This window comes from Falco punctatus (genome assembly GCF_963210335.1).
Source record: "Falco punctatus genome assembly, chromosome: 3".
NCBI lineage: Eukaryota > Metazoa > Chordata > Aves > Falconiformes > Falconidae > Falco > Falco punctatus.
This window is the reverse complement of record NC_137582.1, coordinates 29038037-29052714: the sequence shown is the minus strand read 5'-3', so window position 1 is coordinate 29052714 and position 14678 is coordinate 29038037. Positions and strand designations below refer to the sequence as shown.

The 14678-nt window shown below is 37.8% G+C and overlaps 1 protein-coding gene across 7 annotated transcripts in view; it reads left to right on the top strand.

Annotated features, from left to right (window-relative positions):
- VPS13B (vacuolar protein sorting 13 homolog B) overlaps positions 1–14678 on the top strand; it is a 477951-nt gene that overhangs the window by 388171 nt on the left and 75102 nt on the right. For all 7 annotated transcript variants that reach the window (XM_080380100.1, XM_080380101.1, XM_080380096.1 and 4 more), the window contains 3 exons: positions 5258–5457; positions 8435–8642; positions 8989–9173. In XM_080380100.1, the coding sequence (XP_080236226.1) occupies positions 5258–5457; positions 8435–8642; positions 8989–9173 (593 nt within the window). The remainder of the gene's footprint in view (positions 1–5257; positions 5458–8434; positions 8643–8988; positions 9174–14678) is intronic.

Below are 14678 nucleotides of genomic sequence, written 5' to 3'. Positions count from 1 at the left end.
TGTAAAAGAACATAGCTTTACCCCCACTATAACTACTACCACCACCACAACCAATAAAGTTAAATCAAGCACTGCCTGTAATGGATTAAAATAATAAATGTTCCTGGATTTTAGTGTTTGAAGTACTTGAAGAAAACAGGCTCCCAGCAGCCAGGACTGCTGAATGCATGGGGACATTTATTAGTGACGAATTCAAGGGTTTGGCCTGTTTAAGATCATTACTTTCTGTTTACCGTGTGTTACACATCTCATGTTTTTACAGAGCCCACATGTGTCCCCATGTAATGCTGAAAAACTCTCTTTCACCAAAGAATAGTTAATTGATAATGTGTAAATATTGTTCTCGTGGGGAGAGTGAACTATCATAAGATTCAACTCGACACTAATGAGAAATCCAGTGCAGTCAGCGGATTGTTAACTAAGTCTCTCCTGGAAAATTGTCCTTTACTATGTCTCAACATTTGTTTGCTACTGCTGTTTCCAGACTTGAATAAATTGGCTGACTTTTAAATTAGCTGCAGAGTTTCCCCTGTAATTATTTTCATAGCTTTGTTACCCTTTCTTCTCAGAAGCTGCTTTGTAAAGGGTACCTGTCAACAGAGCAGTGTAACTGTAGAATAACTACTCATTACATGATGAATCTGAAGTTCTCTTAAGAGGAAAAAGTAATGTAGATAATTCTGTCAATATGTTAGATATAACATATTTATGTATTCAAAGCTGTCTTGGTATCTTTGGCAACTTCAGGCCAGCTGCTGAAGTTGCAAATATGAAAAGTGAATGCTCAGAAGCAAATATCACAGATTATCACCTTAGTAACGTGTGACATTAAAGCAGAAGGTAGTAAGGAAAACCACTTGCCAATTAACTTTCAGCAGCCAGATTGTATCTCTGCCGCCCAGGCTCAGAGGGCCCATGGGAGAGCCTGGACTTCTTCCTTCAGAGTGCACCGTGACCCTCTGGGTGGGAATGCAGTCTGCCAGCTGCTGCGGTCAGGGAAGACTGCATCACTCACGTGCATCTTGCCCAGTCGAAACCAGCGTGGCAGCCTCTGTGCTCTGGGACACAGTCTTGCTTCTGAGCTGCCCCACACTCAGGAAAAGTTTTCTTCCTAGCACTACAAGTTGTAGCAAAGCTACTAGCTTCCAAGAGGTTTTTCAAAAGATAGCTCAAGTACAGTCCACTGCTATTTGCAATATTTATTATAATACATGTGTTTCCATTTTCTTACAACTCTTTTCCCATGTAGAAGTTTGCCAATTAAAATTGTGCTCTATGTTGTATTAGGTGACAGTGCAATGAACCAAACAGGATTTGCAGCTATCTAAGGAAGAGCAAATGCACAGAGCATAACAGAAGGAAAAAAAAAACTCCTGCTACATTTTTACTTGTTTCATTTGGAGTTGATTCAAATATCAGTATTAAAATGTTTTTGAAAACAGAAAGTCCATAGTTAATGTCAAAACATTGTCTCTCCCTTTGTCTGTGAACCAGGAAAAATAACAGAACTCTTTCTTAACACCTGTTTTGCCTAAACACTAAGTGATTGTTACTGTAAAGCAAGGTTTCTTTTAATGTATTTTCTGCATCTGTTAAAATGGGCCAACTCTTTTTTTCTCCTACACATATAAATGGATTTATGCACACTGAAGTTTAACACACACGGAGCCTCCTAGTATTGGTAAATGCTAATATAGCTATGTTATAGTTATATACAAACCCTTAAATATCTGTATTTATAGCTAAATTAGGGTACTCAGGTTCTATGAGTTGTCTTCGTAAATGTTAGCATGAATCGTCTCTACTGAGTAAAAAAGAAAGATGTTAGAATATCAGAGTAAATGTTGTCTTTTAGTAAATTTTCTTCAGTATTCTGTTGTAATGATCTTCATCTGATTTCTGAACAAGTTCATTTCTTGACGTTACTAAGCAAGTACTAGCTTTTTTTCTAAACGCTCCTGTATTATTCCCAACCATATAACAATACCTGGATATTCCTTTTGAGTATATGTCATCATAAAAGTGATCCTTCCAATGGCATCCAGAAGCCTGGTGTAAGTTGTATTTTGCTCAGTTAGTGTGGCAGCACGTTGCGGTGCTATTGTGGGTCTGGGTGGAGTCTGACAATGGAGGGCTAGCAGCACTTTTTAAACACTGTCCAAAGCAAGTGCTTCATATTTATTAGTCTCTTGGAGGAGTATTTTAAAAGTCTTGAAACTATTTGTTCCTAGAAGTAAATTATTGCACGCATTGCAAAGCGTGTTGGTGTTCATGAGCAATAATCCAAACAGAACAAATTAACTTCTACATACCACAACAATCACTTATGAAGATATATTACTTCTGTGCGGTGCCATCTCAAGTTCACTTCAAATGGAGACTTTGATTTAATCTGTTTAAACTGAAGTTAGAATTCTACAATAGAAGTTTGAGAGAGATGTGTGAAAGGACTGACTGAAAATAGTGTGTGGGAGGGAGAAAAACAGGAGAATTATTTTGCATCTTTACCTTTCTGAGATAATTAATTGCTTTAGCCATAGGAAAGCATATTCACTAACTGAGCATACACTTTATTAGTATGGCATTTAGCAATCTTAAAATAAGCTCACTTCTAGTGCATACTGGTACTTCTTTACTCCCTTCCCTTATGTTGTGAGATTATTTCTTTTCTTTTGTCATCCTTTTAGGATTTCCATAGTAATGGTACCCTGTTAAAGCTTTCCTCAAGCCCAGAGATCTTTTTATTCACTATTGGTTTTTAGGGTTTACGCATACTTGTTCTTCATTTGTTTTCCTTAAGGCTCCTCAGGGCATCATTTTGTGCAAGTTTGTCTGAATGCACTCTGCATTATTTATTTATTTTTGTTAAGAGCTTAATGTTTTCTGAGAATCTCTTTATCCAAGAGGGACGAGGGTGTCATTCTTGCATATACAAGAGCAATCTGGGTTGCAGCGAGAAAGCAAAAATCTCTTATTGAGTCCCTGAGCTTTTCCTGGTATTTGTAGGACACAATCCATGGATGTGTCCTGTAATATTTCATTTATTTAAAATTTACCAACACTTTCTTATTATTAAATGTGTCTTCATTTCTCATTTTTTACATGGCATTTGAGAAAGGCGCTGCTAATTTTGAACCAGCAGTATTATGTGCGGAATGCTCACTTCTGTTTCTAAGCCACTGAATATTGTGTTTTCTTTGTACTTTCTGGAGTTGAAATGACAACAGGAAAAGACTGCGAAGCATAATCCTTCCAAGTGTAATCCCAGTGAAAGAAAACATAAATAAAATCACTTGTATTCTGGCATTCCTTTTTCCCTTTTGTTATTTCTGCAACTTGGCACATGTTCCAATAAAACTATAGAACATTTCTGTATATTGCAGAATTGTGCAATAGCTACCAAAAATTTCTCCTCTTTATAATCAAAATTGCATGTAGAGTATAAAAAAATTGAATTTCCAGATATTCCATGTAGTGCCTCTTAAAATAACTAGACTGAGCATAGCGGGATGAGGGTGAGCCCTTCCTGTAAAAACACCTCTTTTTCTTGGTGTAAGGCTGTATGTGAAGCTGCTTCATTCCACAGTTTACAGAATCGAGTGAACTAGTACCAAAAGGAGAGGCGTCAGGGTGTGTTGACGTTAGTTTTCTTGATTATCACTGAAGTTCAGTGTCGAAAAAACACTGAATAGTTTCTGTCCTATAAACCTGTTCCACATGAGACTAGATCCAGAGGGTCAGAAGCCAGCTTAAATAACCCAGAGGTTCAGAAGCCAGCCTAAACAATCCAGAGCTAAAACCCCTTTCCCAATTGGTAACAACCGACCTTTTGGTTGGCACGAGGCAAAGGTTTGTTTGCTCGAGCCCTTGATCATTCTGACTGAACTCCAGACTGCTCAAGGGAGAGATTCTTGTTTGTGGCTCCTACTTGATCTGGGTACAGTTCAATGCCGTTATTGCTATGGGGACTGTTAGCCCATCTTCCTAGTAGAAGCTGGATTAAAAAAAAATAAATAAATTCTTCCATTTATAAAATATTTCTCAGTATTATGAAATCTTAACTCCCAGGATGCAGACAGGCTTCTTTCTAGATTCTAGAAGAGGTTCATGGGAGAAGTTTTACTGCATGTATTCAGAACAGCGTGTTGTGGTTTTGTGGGATTTTTCTAAAAGCAAAGGTATGAAAATATAAAATGGAACTGTACCTTGAGACATCTGTGTGTAAGCCTTAGGTGTTTTTTAATCTATTGCCTTTTGCAAATACAAAGTTTGATTAGAAAATGACATCCAGTATTCAGAGAGTTGAGTCCAGGTATGAGCACCAGAAGAGAAAAAAAAACTTAACCCAGTCTCTGATACAGTATTTTTAATGTAAATATACAAAACTAATACAGTGATATTAAGTATGGTTTGTGTTATTAAACAGTGAATTGCAGTAAGTTAAATTCACAAGAGATGTGACATTTCTAGATGGTGTTTCTTTCCTAAAAATGTTTGCGTCTTTAATGAGAGTATGTAAGTTCTGTCATAAATCTAACCTGCCATTATCATTTTTATGTTTTATAAAGCTGTGTGAAGTGCAAATGGTTGTGACATGAAAAGTTTGGATTAAACTGTTTTTTTGGTAAACAGACGTTACATATTTTGAGTTACAGTAATTGTTTTGAATTATTTGAATTCAAACATTGCCCTTATTCTCCAGCTAAGCACTCTAAAGTCTAGCAAGGCAGTATTTTATAATAACTAACCTGAACAAAAGCAGAGAGAATCGTTCAAAATACCTATTTCTTATCAGTTTAAAATATAATCAAGTGAAGCAGCTGTTCTTGTTCTTAATACACTCTTTTGAAAAAGATTTCATGGTTTAATGAAAAATGTCTCTTCTCATAAACCTTAAAATACTCACACATGTAAAAAGTCATAATTTTTTGGCAAATAGTTTTTTGTAAGGCATATGCATGAGACATACCTGCTTCGTAACTGCAACACTATAAACTGTGCTCAACAGCGTCGGAAGAGCAAGGTTAAAAAAACCCAAATCACAAGTCTTGTGGTCCAACCACGATGCTCTTGCTTGGAGAGGAGAGCAATTGTCCGCATAAGTATTTTCATGAGAGTTGAGTCAGTGGTGCTACTTGTGTGAGCAATTGCTTGTGGGCAGAGATTCCCAGGCTCATGGTAAAGTGAATTCAGGAAATAAGCACATAAATGTTGGGAGAATGCCCACCTGTGGGATTAATTGCCTCTCTCTTTTCAGGAATCCATGGATCATCTTTTGTCCTTGACATAAAAGATTTCCTACTTAAAACAAGTCTCAAAGAAAGAGCCAGATCCCTGATGGGCCCTTTTTGCTGCTCTGTTAATGTGGAAGCCAAGTGGTGTAAGCACAGTGGTGATCCTGGCCCAGAGCAATCTATTCCAAAAATATACATCGATTTGAGAGGAGGACTGCTGCAGGTCTGTATAAGTTGCTGATGGTTCTGCTATTGAGCTGGACTGGCTGGATAATTGAGATTTCATAAATAAATTTGCATGAAAACCTGTAGAGCTTTGCAGCCTACAGCAGTTCATTGGGTTAGGGTTTTCTGCTTGTTTGTTTTCAGTGGGTTTTATTTTACCTTTTAAAATAAGTATCTATTCTTTCATGTGAAGCTGTTGATTGAAAAATTATGTACAGCGTTTTGTTTTTTTTTTTAAATACTGCTTAAGCCATGTATTGTAGCTGTACGTGTGTGTTCCCTTCAAACTACGGGATCAATTTACTAACACTTCATATCTAGGACCCTGTTCTGATGTGTGTGTGTTTGTCTGTCCATGAGCTATGTGTCTGTAATGTCTAGGGGTAGCTTTAAGAAACACATATCCTTTCTTTTTAAACTTACACCAGTTTCTCAGGAGAGTAATTATAAACTGTTGTTTGTAGCAATTAATATTCAGTTTTCCATGCTATCGTCTCCTTCTTGAAAGTGCCCACAACTTGAATCCAGTCCAAGAAGCACGGGAGTTCTTGAAATGAAAAATAGATTCTGTGGGGCTTAAACAAGTGGGCTTTAAAATATGTCTTGTTTTAATTATTTTTATTGTAGTATCTATTCACACCAAATGTTATAAAATAAATATATAAATCAAGCATATAAAACACAAAAAGGAAATTTTGACACAGTCATGTCATTAGGTCTTTTCTCAGAATCTGCATTCAAATTTCTTAAAACCACAGTGCTGGGAATAGGGCTAATTGAATAATACAAATTCTTAAAAATTATATCTTAATAAATGAAGTCAGTTTGTTTCTCTGCTTCTTTTGGATTTGTTATTCACAGGTACTTGGCTTCACTATGTGTTCTTAATAATAAAAAGTTGGTGGGTGGTTGTTGGTTTGGTTTTGGTTGGGTTTTTTTTGGTTGTTTGGTTTGTTGTTGGTTGGGGTGGGTTGTTGGTTGGTTTTGGTTTTTTTTTTTTTGGGGGGGGGGGGTGGTTGGGTGGATTTTTTTCCAAAAAAAAAATTGTGGGGTTTTGACAAGGACCAGAAAAATATCTATAAATCTGCAAAAGCCATTTATTTTTAGAGTATACACTGGGATAATTAGCTTTTGCAGAAAATAATTATTTGGTTTGGCAGAATAGATTTGAGAATGCTGACAAAGGCATTAGCAATTCTGATTCAAATTAATTTATTTACAGTTAATGATTTTACCAGCTCTGACCAGGATGTCATCTTCTACTATTGTTAATTTGTATTGCAGCAGGGCCTAGAGGGCTTACGTGAAATCAGTGCCTCATCTGTGAATATAGTAGTAGGAGTTCCATGCTCTCAACTTTCAGCTGCCTAAAACTAAAATTGATAAAAATAGCGTGGGGGAGGGAAGCATTCCTCTCCCCCTTTATCAGTGGGGGACTGAAGCCTCTGGGATCAGCTCAGGTGACACAGAGCTCCTCTGAGGTGGTACTAGACCAAGAGTAGGACCCTGAGCCCAGAGGTACTCTACAAACTGCAGTAGAGAAGCGCTAAGTTAGGGAGGTGACTTGCATAGCCCGGGACTATTTAGCTCAGGACTGGCTGTAGCTGTGATTCAAGAGGGTCTTGTTTGAGTTTTTCTGCAGGCTTACATGTAGATGCAGGCGAAGGAAGAGCTTCCTTCTTCACAGCTGTACTACACTCTCTTTAGGCACCTTGTGATATTTATTTTTTTTTCATATTTGAAAATTTGTATTCCCTAGTGAAAAGAACTTGTACTACTCTTCATGTGCACACCTGACTTGTTACATTACTCCTGCCCCTACCGTGGACTTTTACTGTCTGGCGATTTTGATCTCACCTCATGCTGGTTCTAAGTCTTATTTCTTTACTAATTGTTAGTTGCTTCCTTGTCTTCCCTGTTGCTTTTGGGCCCGCTTCTGTACCTGAAGACTAAAGGACTTGTCCCCATTATTGTGATTCTCTCAAACAGAAGTTTGATTTGAGAAAAGCCGCACTGCTTGTTAAAGCTGGGAGAAAGGAATGTCTGCTTGCCTTTTATTTTGCTATAAAGTGTATGAATCTTCTGGATTTTGAATGCCAATTTTTATTAGATATTTTTCTGAATTTCTGTTTTAAACTTCAAAAAACTTTACACTTAAACCTCACTCTGAGAACTTAAAGCACATCCAGTTCAAATGGTGTATATGCTCAAGACTTGTGTTTGAGATGGTCCTTCATAGAATCATAAACCATGCCCCAAGCACTACATCTACATGCCTTTCAAATCCCTCCAGGGATGGTGATTCCACCATCTCCCTGGGCAGCCTGTTCCAATGCTTGACAACCCTTTTGGTGAAAAAATATTCCCTAATATCCAATCTAAATCTCCCCTGGCACAGCTTGAGGCCATTTTCTCTTGTCCTATTGCTTGTTACTTTGGAGAAGAGACCTACCCCGCCTCGCTACCACTTCCTTTTGTATGTCTTTCTAGTCATCTTCTTGGCGGTATCTCTTACTCAGTTTTTAATGCATCTCAGAATTCCATTTTTGGAGCAACAAGCTCTCTGAACAGGTTAAACTTTGCATTTTTAAGGTATTTTTTGTCATATTGTAAACTGCAAAACCTGTGACCAGCCCTAGCATTATGTACTGCACTCAGATGCAAGTCCTTGCATATGACTTTTAAGATCTGTGCTCTTCCAGGCAACACCAGCATCCATTGTAAGTGACAAGAATTAATGCTTTCCTTCAAATGATTGCCAAATTGTTTTGTAGAAATATTTTGTTCTTCCTGTTTTTTGTTGTCACATTCAGGATACTTGAAAGCAATTAAGGTAGAACAGGCTGAAAGCTGTATAAAATTCCTATTGTTTTGGGAAGATTTTTCCTTCAAAAATTACTAAATATTTGTATGTAATTGTTTGTCTCTTCCTTTATCTCCCCCCCCACCCCCCCCACCCCCCATTTTTTTTAAAGGTTTTCTGGGGTCAAGAGCATTTGAACTGTTTAGTTCTTCTCCGGGAGCTTCTGTGGCAGTACCTTACTAATAAGAGCAGTGTAGAGACATTCGTATCTGAACGTATGCACCCCACTTGTTTTTCCACGGAAAGGAATCAAGCCTCAAAAACTGAGCATACCTCGGATGATCTGAGAACAGGCCTGTTCCAGTATATACAAGATGCAGGTAAGAAGAATAATACTGTATTATTGCTCAAGATTATTTTTTTTTTAGTTATAAAGAAAATACAGTAGTAAGCTATTAAAGATTTCTTGCCTCTTACAATGAATAACTTTAGGTTTTTTGGAAAAGCAGTTGAAAAGACATCTGCTAGAACGAAAAAAAAAAAAGAATAATACTTTTTTGATTTCTTTCCATTAAGCTGTAATCTTTTAAAAGTCAGGGAAATTACTTTTTTATTTTCTCTCCTTTTGATCCTGAGGGGTTTATTTTTAACTACTTTGGTCTCATAAACCAGCATGTTTCTTTCTAGAAATTATATAACAGATTGCAACTTTCTTTCATTTGACAGAAGCACAAAAATTGCCCAGTGCCTATGAAGTTGTGTTTTACAATGAAACTGAGGATAGTCCAGGAATGATGTTGTGGAGGTATCCAGAACCCAGAGTGCTCACTCTTGTGAGAATTAATCCTGTTCCTTTTAATACCACTGAAGACCCAGATATCAGCACTGCTGACCTTGGAGATGTTCTTCAGGTGGGTAATGAGAGTTTTCTCATTTACATTTCATTAACAAAAGAAAATGTTATTGCTGTAAAGGGAATGTTTTCAAACTTAGGTTTATTAAAAATTAGCACAAAACAAATGTCAGGAGCTCTATAAAATCAATAGGAAGTAAATTCCACAGCTTGAGCACATCTTTAGTTTTAAAACTACTTGTACAAGCATTTTAACCACTTACCTGTAAAGGTTTTCCATTACATAATAAGCTATAGCCAAATTTATCAGTTCTTGTTTGCAAGCATACAGAGTTTTTATTCTGGCTTCCTATGATTTCATCCATCAGTCTTTACACAGACTTCATTTGATTTGCAACTGAAACATGTGAGGAAAGACCTGGTCTGAAATTGCCAAGATTCAGTGGAATGATTGAACTCAAATCTCCAATCTGTCCATCCTCTCCCACATGATGGCAGATGGCTGTACTTCTTCTAGTAAGATCTACAAGGTAGAGAAAAAGGGTCTTTATTCCCTCATTTTGCTTTGAGAGGGTTGAAGTGGGCAGTCCAGTTTGCCCTTCAAAGGAGGGCTGAGCACTGCATTTATGTGACCGTGCCCCCAAAATAGACCATATCTCACAATTAGACTGATCCCTAACTCTGAGAAATTTTGCTTTTTAAGATACACAATCAGGTAGTTAAATTCTCTCCTGTCTAGTGTAATTCATTTTTATAAATTCACTTACTCCTTGCATACCTATTTTGATTTTAGCTCAATTTTAATTTTGTTAATCTGTTTCCTTTTTGTATTACAAATTGTGGGGTTTTTTTTAATTTCAATCTGCTTGTTAATCAGAATAGTGTTGTGAGTCAAGGAAAACAAATATCTCCCAGTTCTTCCTATTTGTTCAGAAATGTTGAATTCTATTTCATTATTGCTATAATGTTAAAAATTGCTTTTTAAAGTGAATTACTCACCAATATGCTTTCAGTTATGGATAAGTAGGATAATCTTCCTCAGATAAATGGTATAATGTTATTACCATGCACATACTGTTAGTGAGATCATGTAAGTGTCCTGCCAATTTCTTTGCCCTCTAGACAGCCAAATGTCAGCTCCTTTCAGTTATATGAAAATTAAAATTAAATGGGAAAAAAAATCAGCTCCACTTGGCATGAGGTTTGAATCAAAGATCAAATTTGTATTATTGTATGCTGTCTTGATGACCCTATTAGGTTGCTATGAAAGCCAGCAATTTGCCTTCTTTCAGGATGGTATTTTCAGAGCACAGCACACCAAGTTTTTGGTATAATTACGTTAAGTTCCCATTATAGATAACAGACATCATGAGCTTAATGTATGTGCTTGTGTAATAATATGACCTTGTTACAGGGAGAATATCGGTTCTTCTTCAAGTGGGCATACCTAGCTGGACTTACAGTAGCACACACATTCTGCTGCTTTGTGCTGCCGTGCTGCAGTCCAGAGAAAAGAAGGTAGTTGCAATTCTCTTTTGTTTCTTCTGCAATTGCCTCGGACAGTAAGGTAGAGACTGGGAAGCACTCAGCTACCAGTGTTCAGGTTCTGTCAGCTTCTACTAGTCCTCATGTAATTCTTCAGATTTGCGTTTAATCTTATGCACTGAGCTCAGAGAACTGTGTCCATCAGTCTCATTTTAAGTTTGTGGTCAAGCATCGCTGTATACCTTCCCACCATGATGCTTTTTACTGGAGTATGCTCTCTTCTTATGGTCTGTCAATTTTATGATTAATTAATTCTTAGTAAGTCTTATATTACTACCTTGAGCTTTTAATTACAAGAGAAGAGATGAAAGATATCAGCCAGATTAGAGGACATCTATTCAAAAACTGTGGTCTTGGGCAGCACATGGAGTGCAGAAATGCCTACAGAAGGATCCACATTTTGGTAGTGGGCCATTAATTATGGCAATAACTGTTGCCTGGCTCTAGGTGGTGATGTATAACATTTTCCACAAATGGCCATGCACCTCCTACACAGAGCAGCTCCACACTATGTAGATAAACAGCCATTTTAAACATGGATAGTATGCATGTTTTTTATTAGTCTAACATAGATATGTGGGTAGAGTAAGTAATACAGAGTTGATTTTAAATTTTTTTAAATAAACTACATTTACCAAATACTCATCTCAAAATTTAGGTTCTGATTTAAATTAATCATGAGGCCTTCCATCAGCTCCACTTTTTTCCCAAGTATGGATATGTATCTGTTTCTTTATGTATTGAGTATTCAGCGCATATGGAAAATTCACAAAATATAAATAAAAAAAAGACAAAACAACACATTTATGCACTTCTTGACATGAAACTTTAGAGGAACATCTGCAAGAGCTTTTTTGAAAAAAAGGATCTAAATTTGAAGACAATAATGATATCAAAGTATATTAAAAATATATTTTAAAAACTTTCCCAGGATTGTGTATATGTTCAAATGCTAGGAGAACCCATAGTTTCACCTAATGTTACTAGTCTCCTTTAATCCATTACTTCACATAAATCCAGGCAAAGGTGCACTTCTGTAGTTTGTCTTGAATTAGAAGTTTGCCAGTTGCATGTTCTTTCTTTCCAAGTAAGTTGCTGTGACATTTCATCTGACTATCTACCTTTGTTAAACTTTTGGCATATCACTTTAATCATGGGTAGGTTTTAGAAGTCTCTTTGGTTTTATGGCTGTTCTTCAAATTCCTGGAACTTGCACAAGCTTCACCAGTAAGAGAAGTTTTCAAGATAATGAAGTTGTGTGTCATCTGTTGCAGCCAAAGGATAAGCAAACAGCTTCAGATTATAAGGGTTGATATGAACTATACGGTTTCTGTAAAACCTTGCCTTGCTGCTATTTCCAGATTGTCTCAAGAGCTTATTTTCCTTGTGCCTTTACTTGTGTTGTGGCAAAGTTAAGCAGTTTCACTGATCAAGTTTCTTTCCTTTTTTACAATCCCAACATTGTTGTTTTTATTTGTGGAGGGAAAATGAAGAACTGATGTTTCTGCCATGGCATAGCATGTTGCCTTTTCTTTAGCAGTTTTGAAATAGCGCTTTGATCTATTTGTTTGAAGGAAGTCAGAGCAAATCCTAGATGCACTTGCAAGAAACTACATCAGGATTATATCTTGGGAGACTGAGAGTATCTGAACTTGTTCTTCCTGTTTACTGGATGTTGCAGCCCCTTTCTATTTAATTTTTCATCCCTCATTGTCCCATTTTCACATGCTACTAATGTTCTTGACCTGCTGGCCACACTTCTTTTGATGCAGGCCGGTGTTCAGTTGGCTTTCTGGGCTGCAGGCACACATTACTGGGCCATGTTGAGCTTTTTGTCCACCAACCCCCCAAAGTCTTTCTCCACAGGGATGCTCTTAATCCATTCTCCACTCAGCCTGTATTTGTGCTTGGGATTGCCCTGACCCACGTGCAGGACCTTGAACTTGGCCTTGTTGAACTTCATGAGGTTTGCACGGGCCCACCTCTCAAACCTGTTAAGGTCAATCTGGATGGCATCCCTTCCCTCCAGCATGTTGACTGCACCACACAACATGGTATCATCGACAGACTTGCTGAGGGTGCACTCAGTCCCAGTGTCCATGTTGCCAACAAACATGTTGAACAGCACCAGTCCCAGTATGGACCTCTAAGGAATGCCTACTCATCACCAGTCTCCACTTGAACATTGAGCCATTGACAGCAACTCTTTGAGTACAACCATCCAGCAAATTCCTTATCCACTGAGTGGTCCATCCATCAAATCCATGTCTCTCCAGTTGAGAGACAAGGATGTTGTGCAGGACAGTGTCAAATTCTTTGCACGAGTCCAGGTAGATGACATCAGTTGCTCTTCTCTTATCCACCAGTGCTGTAACCCCATTGTAGAAGGCCACCAAATTTGTCAGGCACAATATGCCCTGAGTGAAGTCATGTTGACTGTCACCAGTCACCTCCTTATTGTCCATGTGCCTTAGCATAGTTTCCAGGAGGATCTGCTCCATGATCTTGCCAGGCAAAGAGGTAAGAATGACCAACCTGTAGTTTCCCGGGTCTTCTTTATTTTCCTTTTTAAAAATGGGAGTTATGTTTTCCCTTTTTCAGTCAGTGAGTACTTCACCAAAGTATGTGTTTAAAGAAAGTATGTACACGAAACCAGAGACACAAAGCCTATTCTTCTTGCTCCAAACCAGTTACATTTAGGACACTCTTGTGCAGATGATTTCTATAGTAACAACCGTGCAGATATAGATTTGTCTTAGCAAGTATTCACATGTGAAGACGTAAGGTATGCCTCAGTTTCCCTGCTTAACAGTTAACTGTTTTCTACAAGGCAACCAGCTTATCATTATGTGACAATAGGTCTTTTATTTGCTCTGTGATGTACTTGTTACGTAGCAGTTAAAGTTGGAATCTCTTGGTCGTGAGGATTCTCGTTCTTGTGAATCAGTCCATAAAATATCTTCCACTGAGGACTTCGGAGCATGGTAGCAGCCTTCAAGCAGGATATGTTTTATAAGGTATATAGAAATGTCTCCTGCAGGGATATCGGTGTTTAGAAGATATGTGAGCAACTCAGGAACAGGAAGGAGTGTGCTAGTCTAAACTGCAGAGGAAGGGCTTCATAGTCTTTCTTCTCATCTCCCAAATGATAACATTGGCTTGAGCTGGTTATGAGGGCAGCTGAAAGAGAATTTGTGGCCATTTCCTCCATCCTGATTGTTCCAGTTGCTTGGGAAATATGGCATAAGAAAGAAAGGAGTAGGAGCAATTTCTAATTCCAGACAATAGTTACAGTTATGCAGAAAATGCTACTGTCCCAGAACATAAAGAGTAATTGAAGAAGAATTTATTCCACATCGTAAGAAGGGACTGTATTTCAGAGCTATCATGTAAGCTAAATTCAACCATGCTTGTACAGTTCCTTGGATCTGTCAGGTTGCAGCATTTGAGAAAGGGTAAGTGGTATTTTCTGTGGTATTTTTACAATTTGAAGGAAGGAGTTGCAGGAAAAAAAAAATCTGTTAGTGATTCAACAGTGACTTTCAAATTGTACAGATACAATATGGAGGTAGCTACATTTAGGCATTTAAGCTCAAAGAAACTGCTGTTGGATATCCGTGCTGTGTGGCTTAAAACTGTGCTTGTATGCGTCTAGTTTCCTGAAGTCTTCCTGTGGGTTCCTACGACCTTGAGAATCTCAGATTTATTTGTCTTTGCCTCTGATTAGCCTGTGGCGTTTTTCTACTTTTCTGATTTCATCTGAGCCAGATTTTTTATATCATTTATCTTTACCAAGAACAAGGTTGACAGGTTTAGGTTGGGAGGGGCTCACCAAGATAGGAGAGCAACTTGTATGCCATCAAGGAGGTATTTTGCTTTTCTGTGCCAGCAGGTGAACAGGACATGCCAATGATTTCCTGTACAGCTGCAGGCCTGTGCTAGCTAGTGAACTTTTTACAAAGATCTCAGTGTTTGCCATTCCATTGCAGCATTATCTTTCCAGTAAGGGATATTGCTG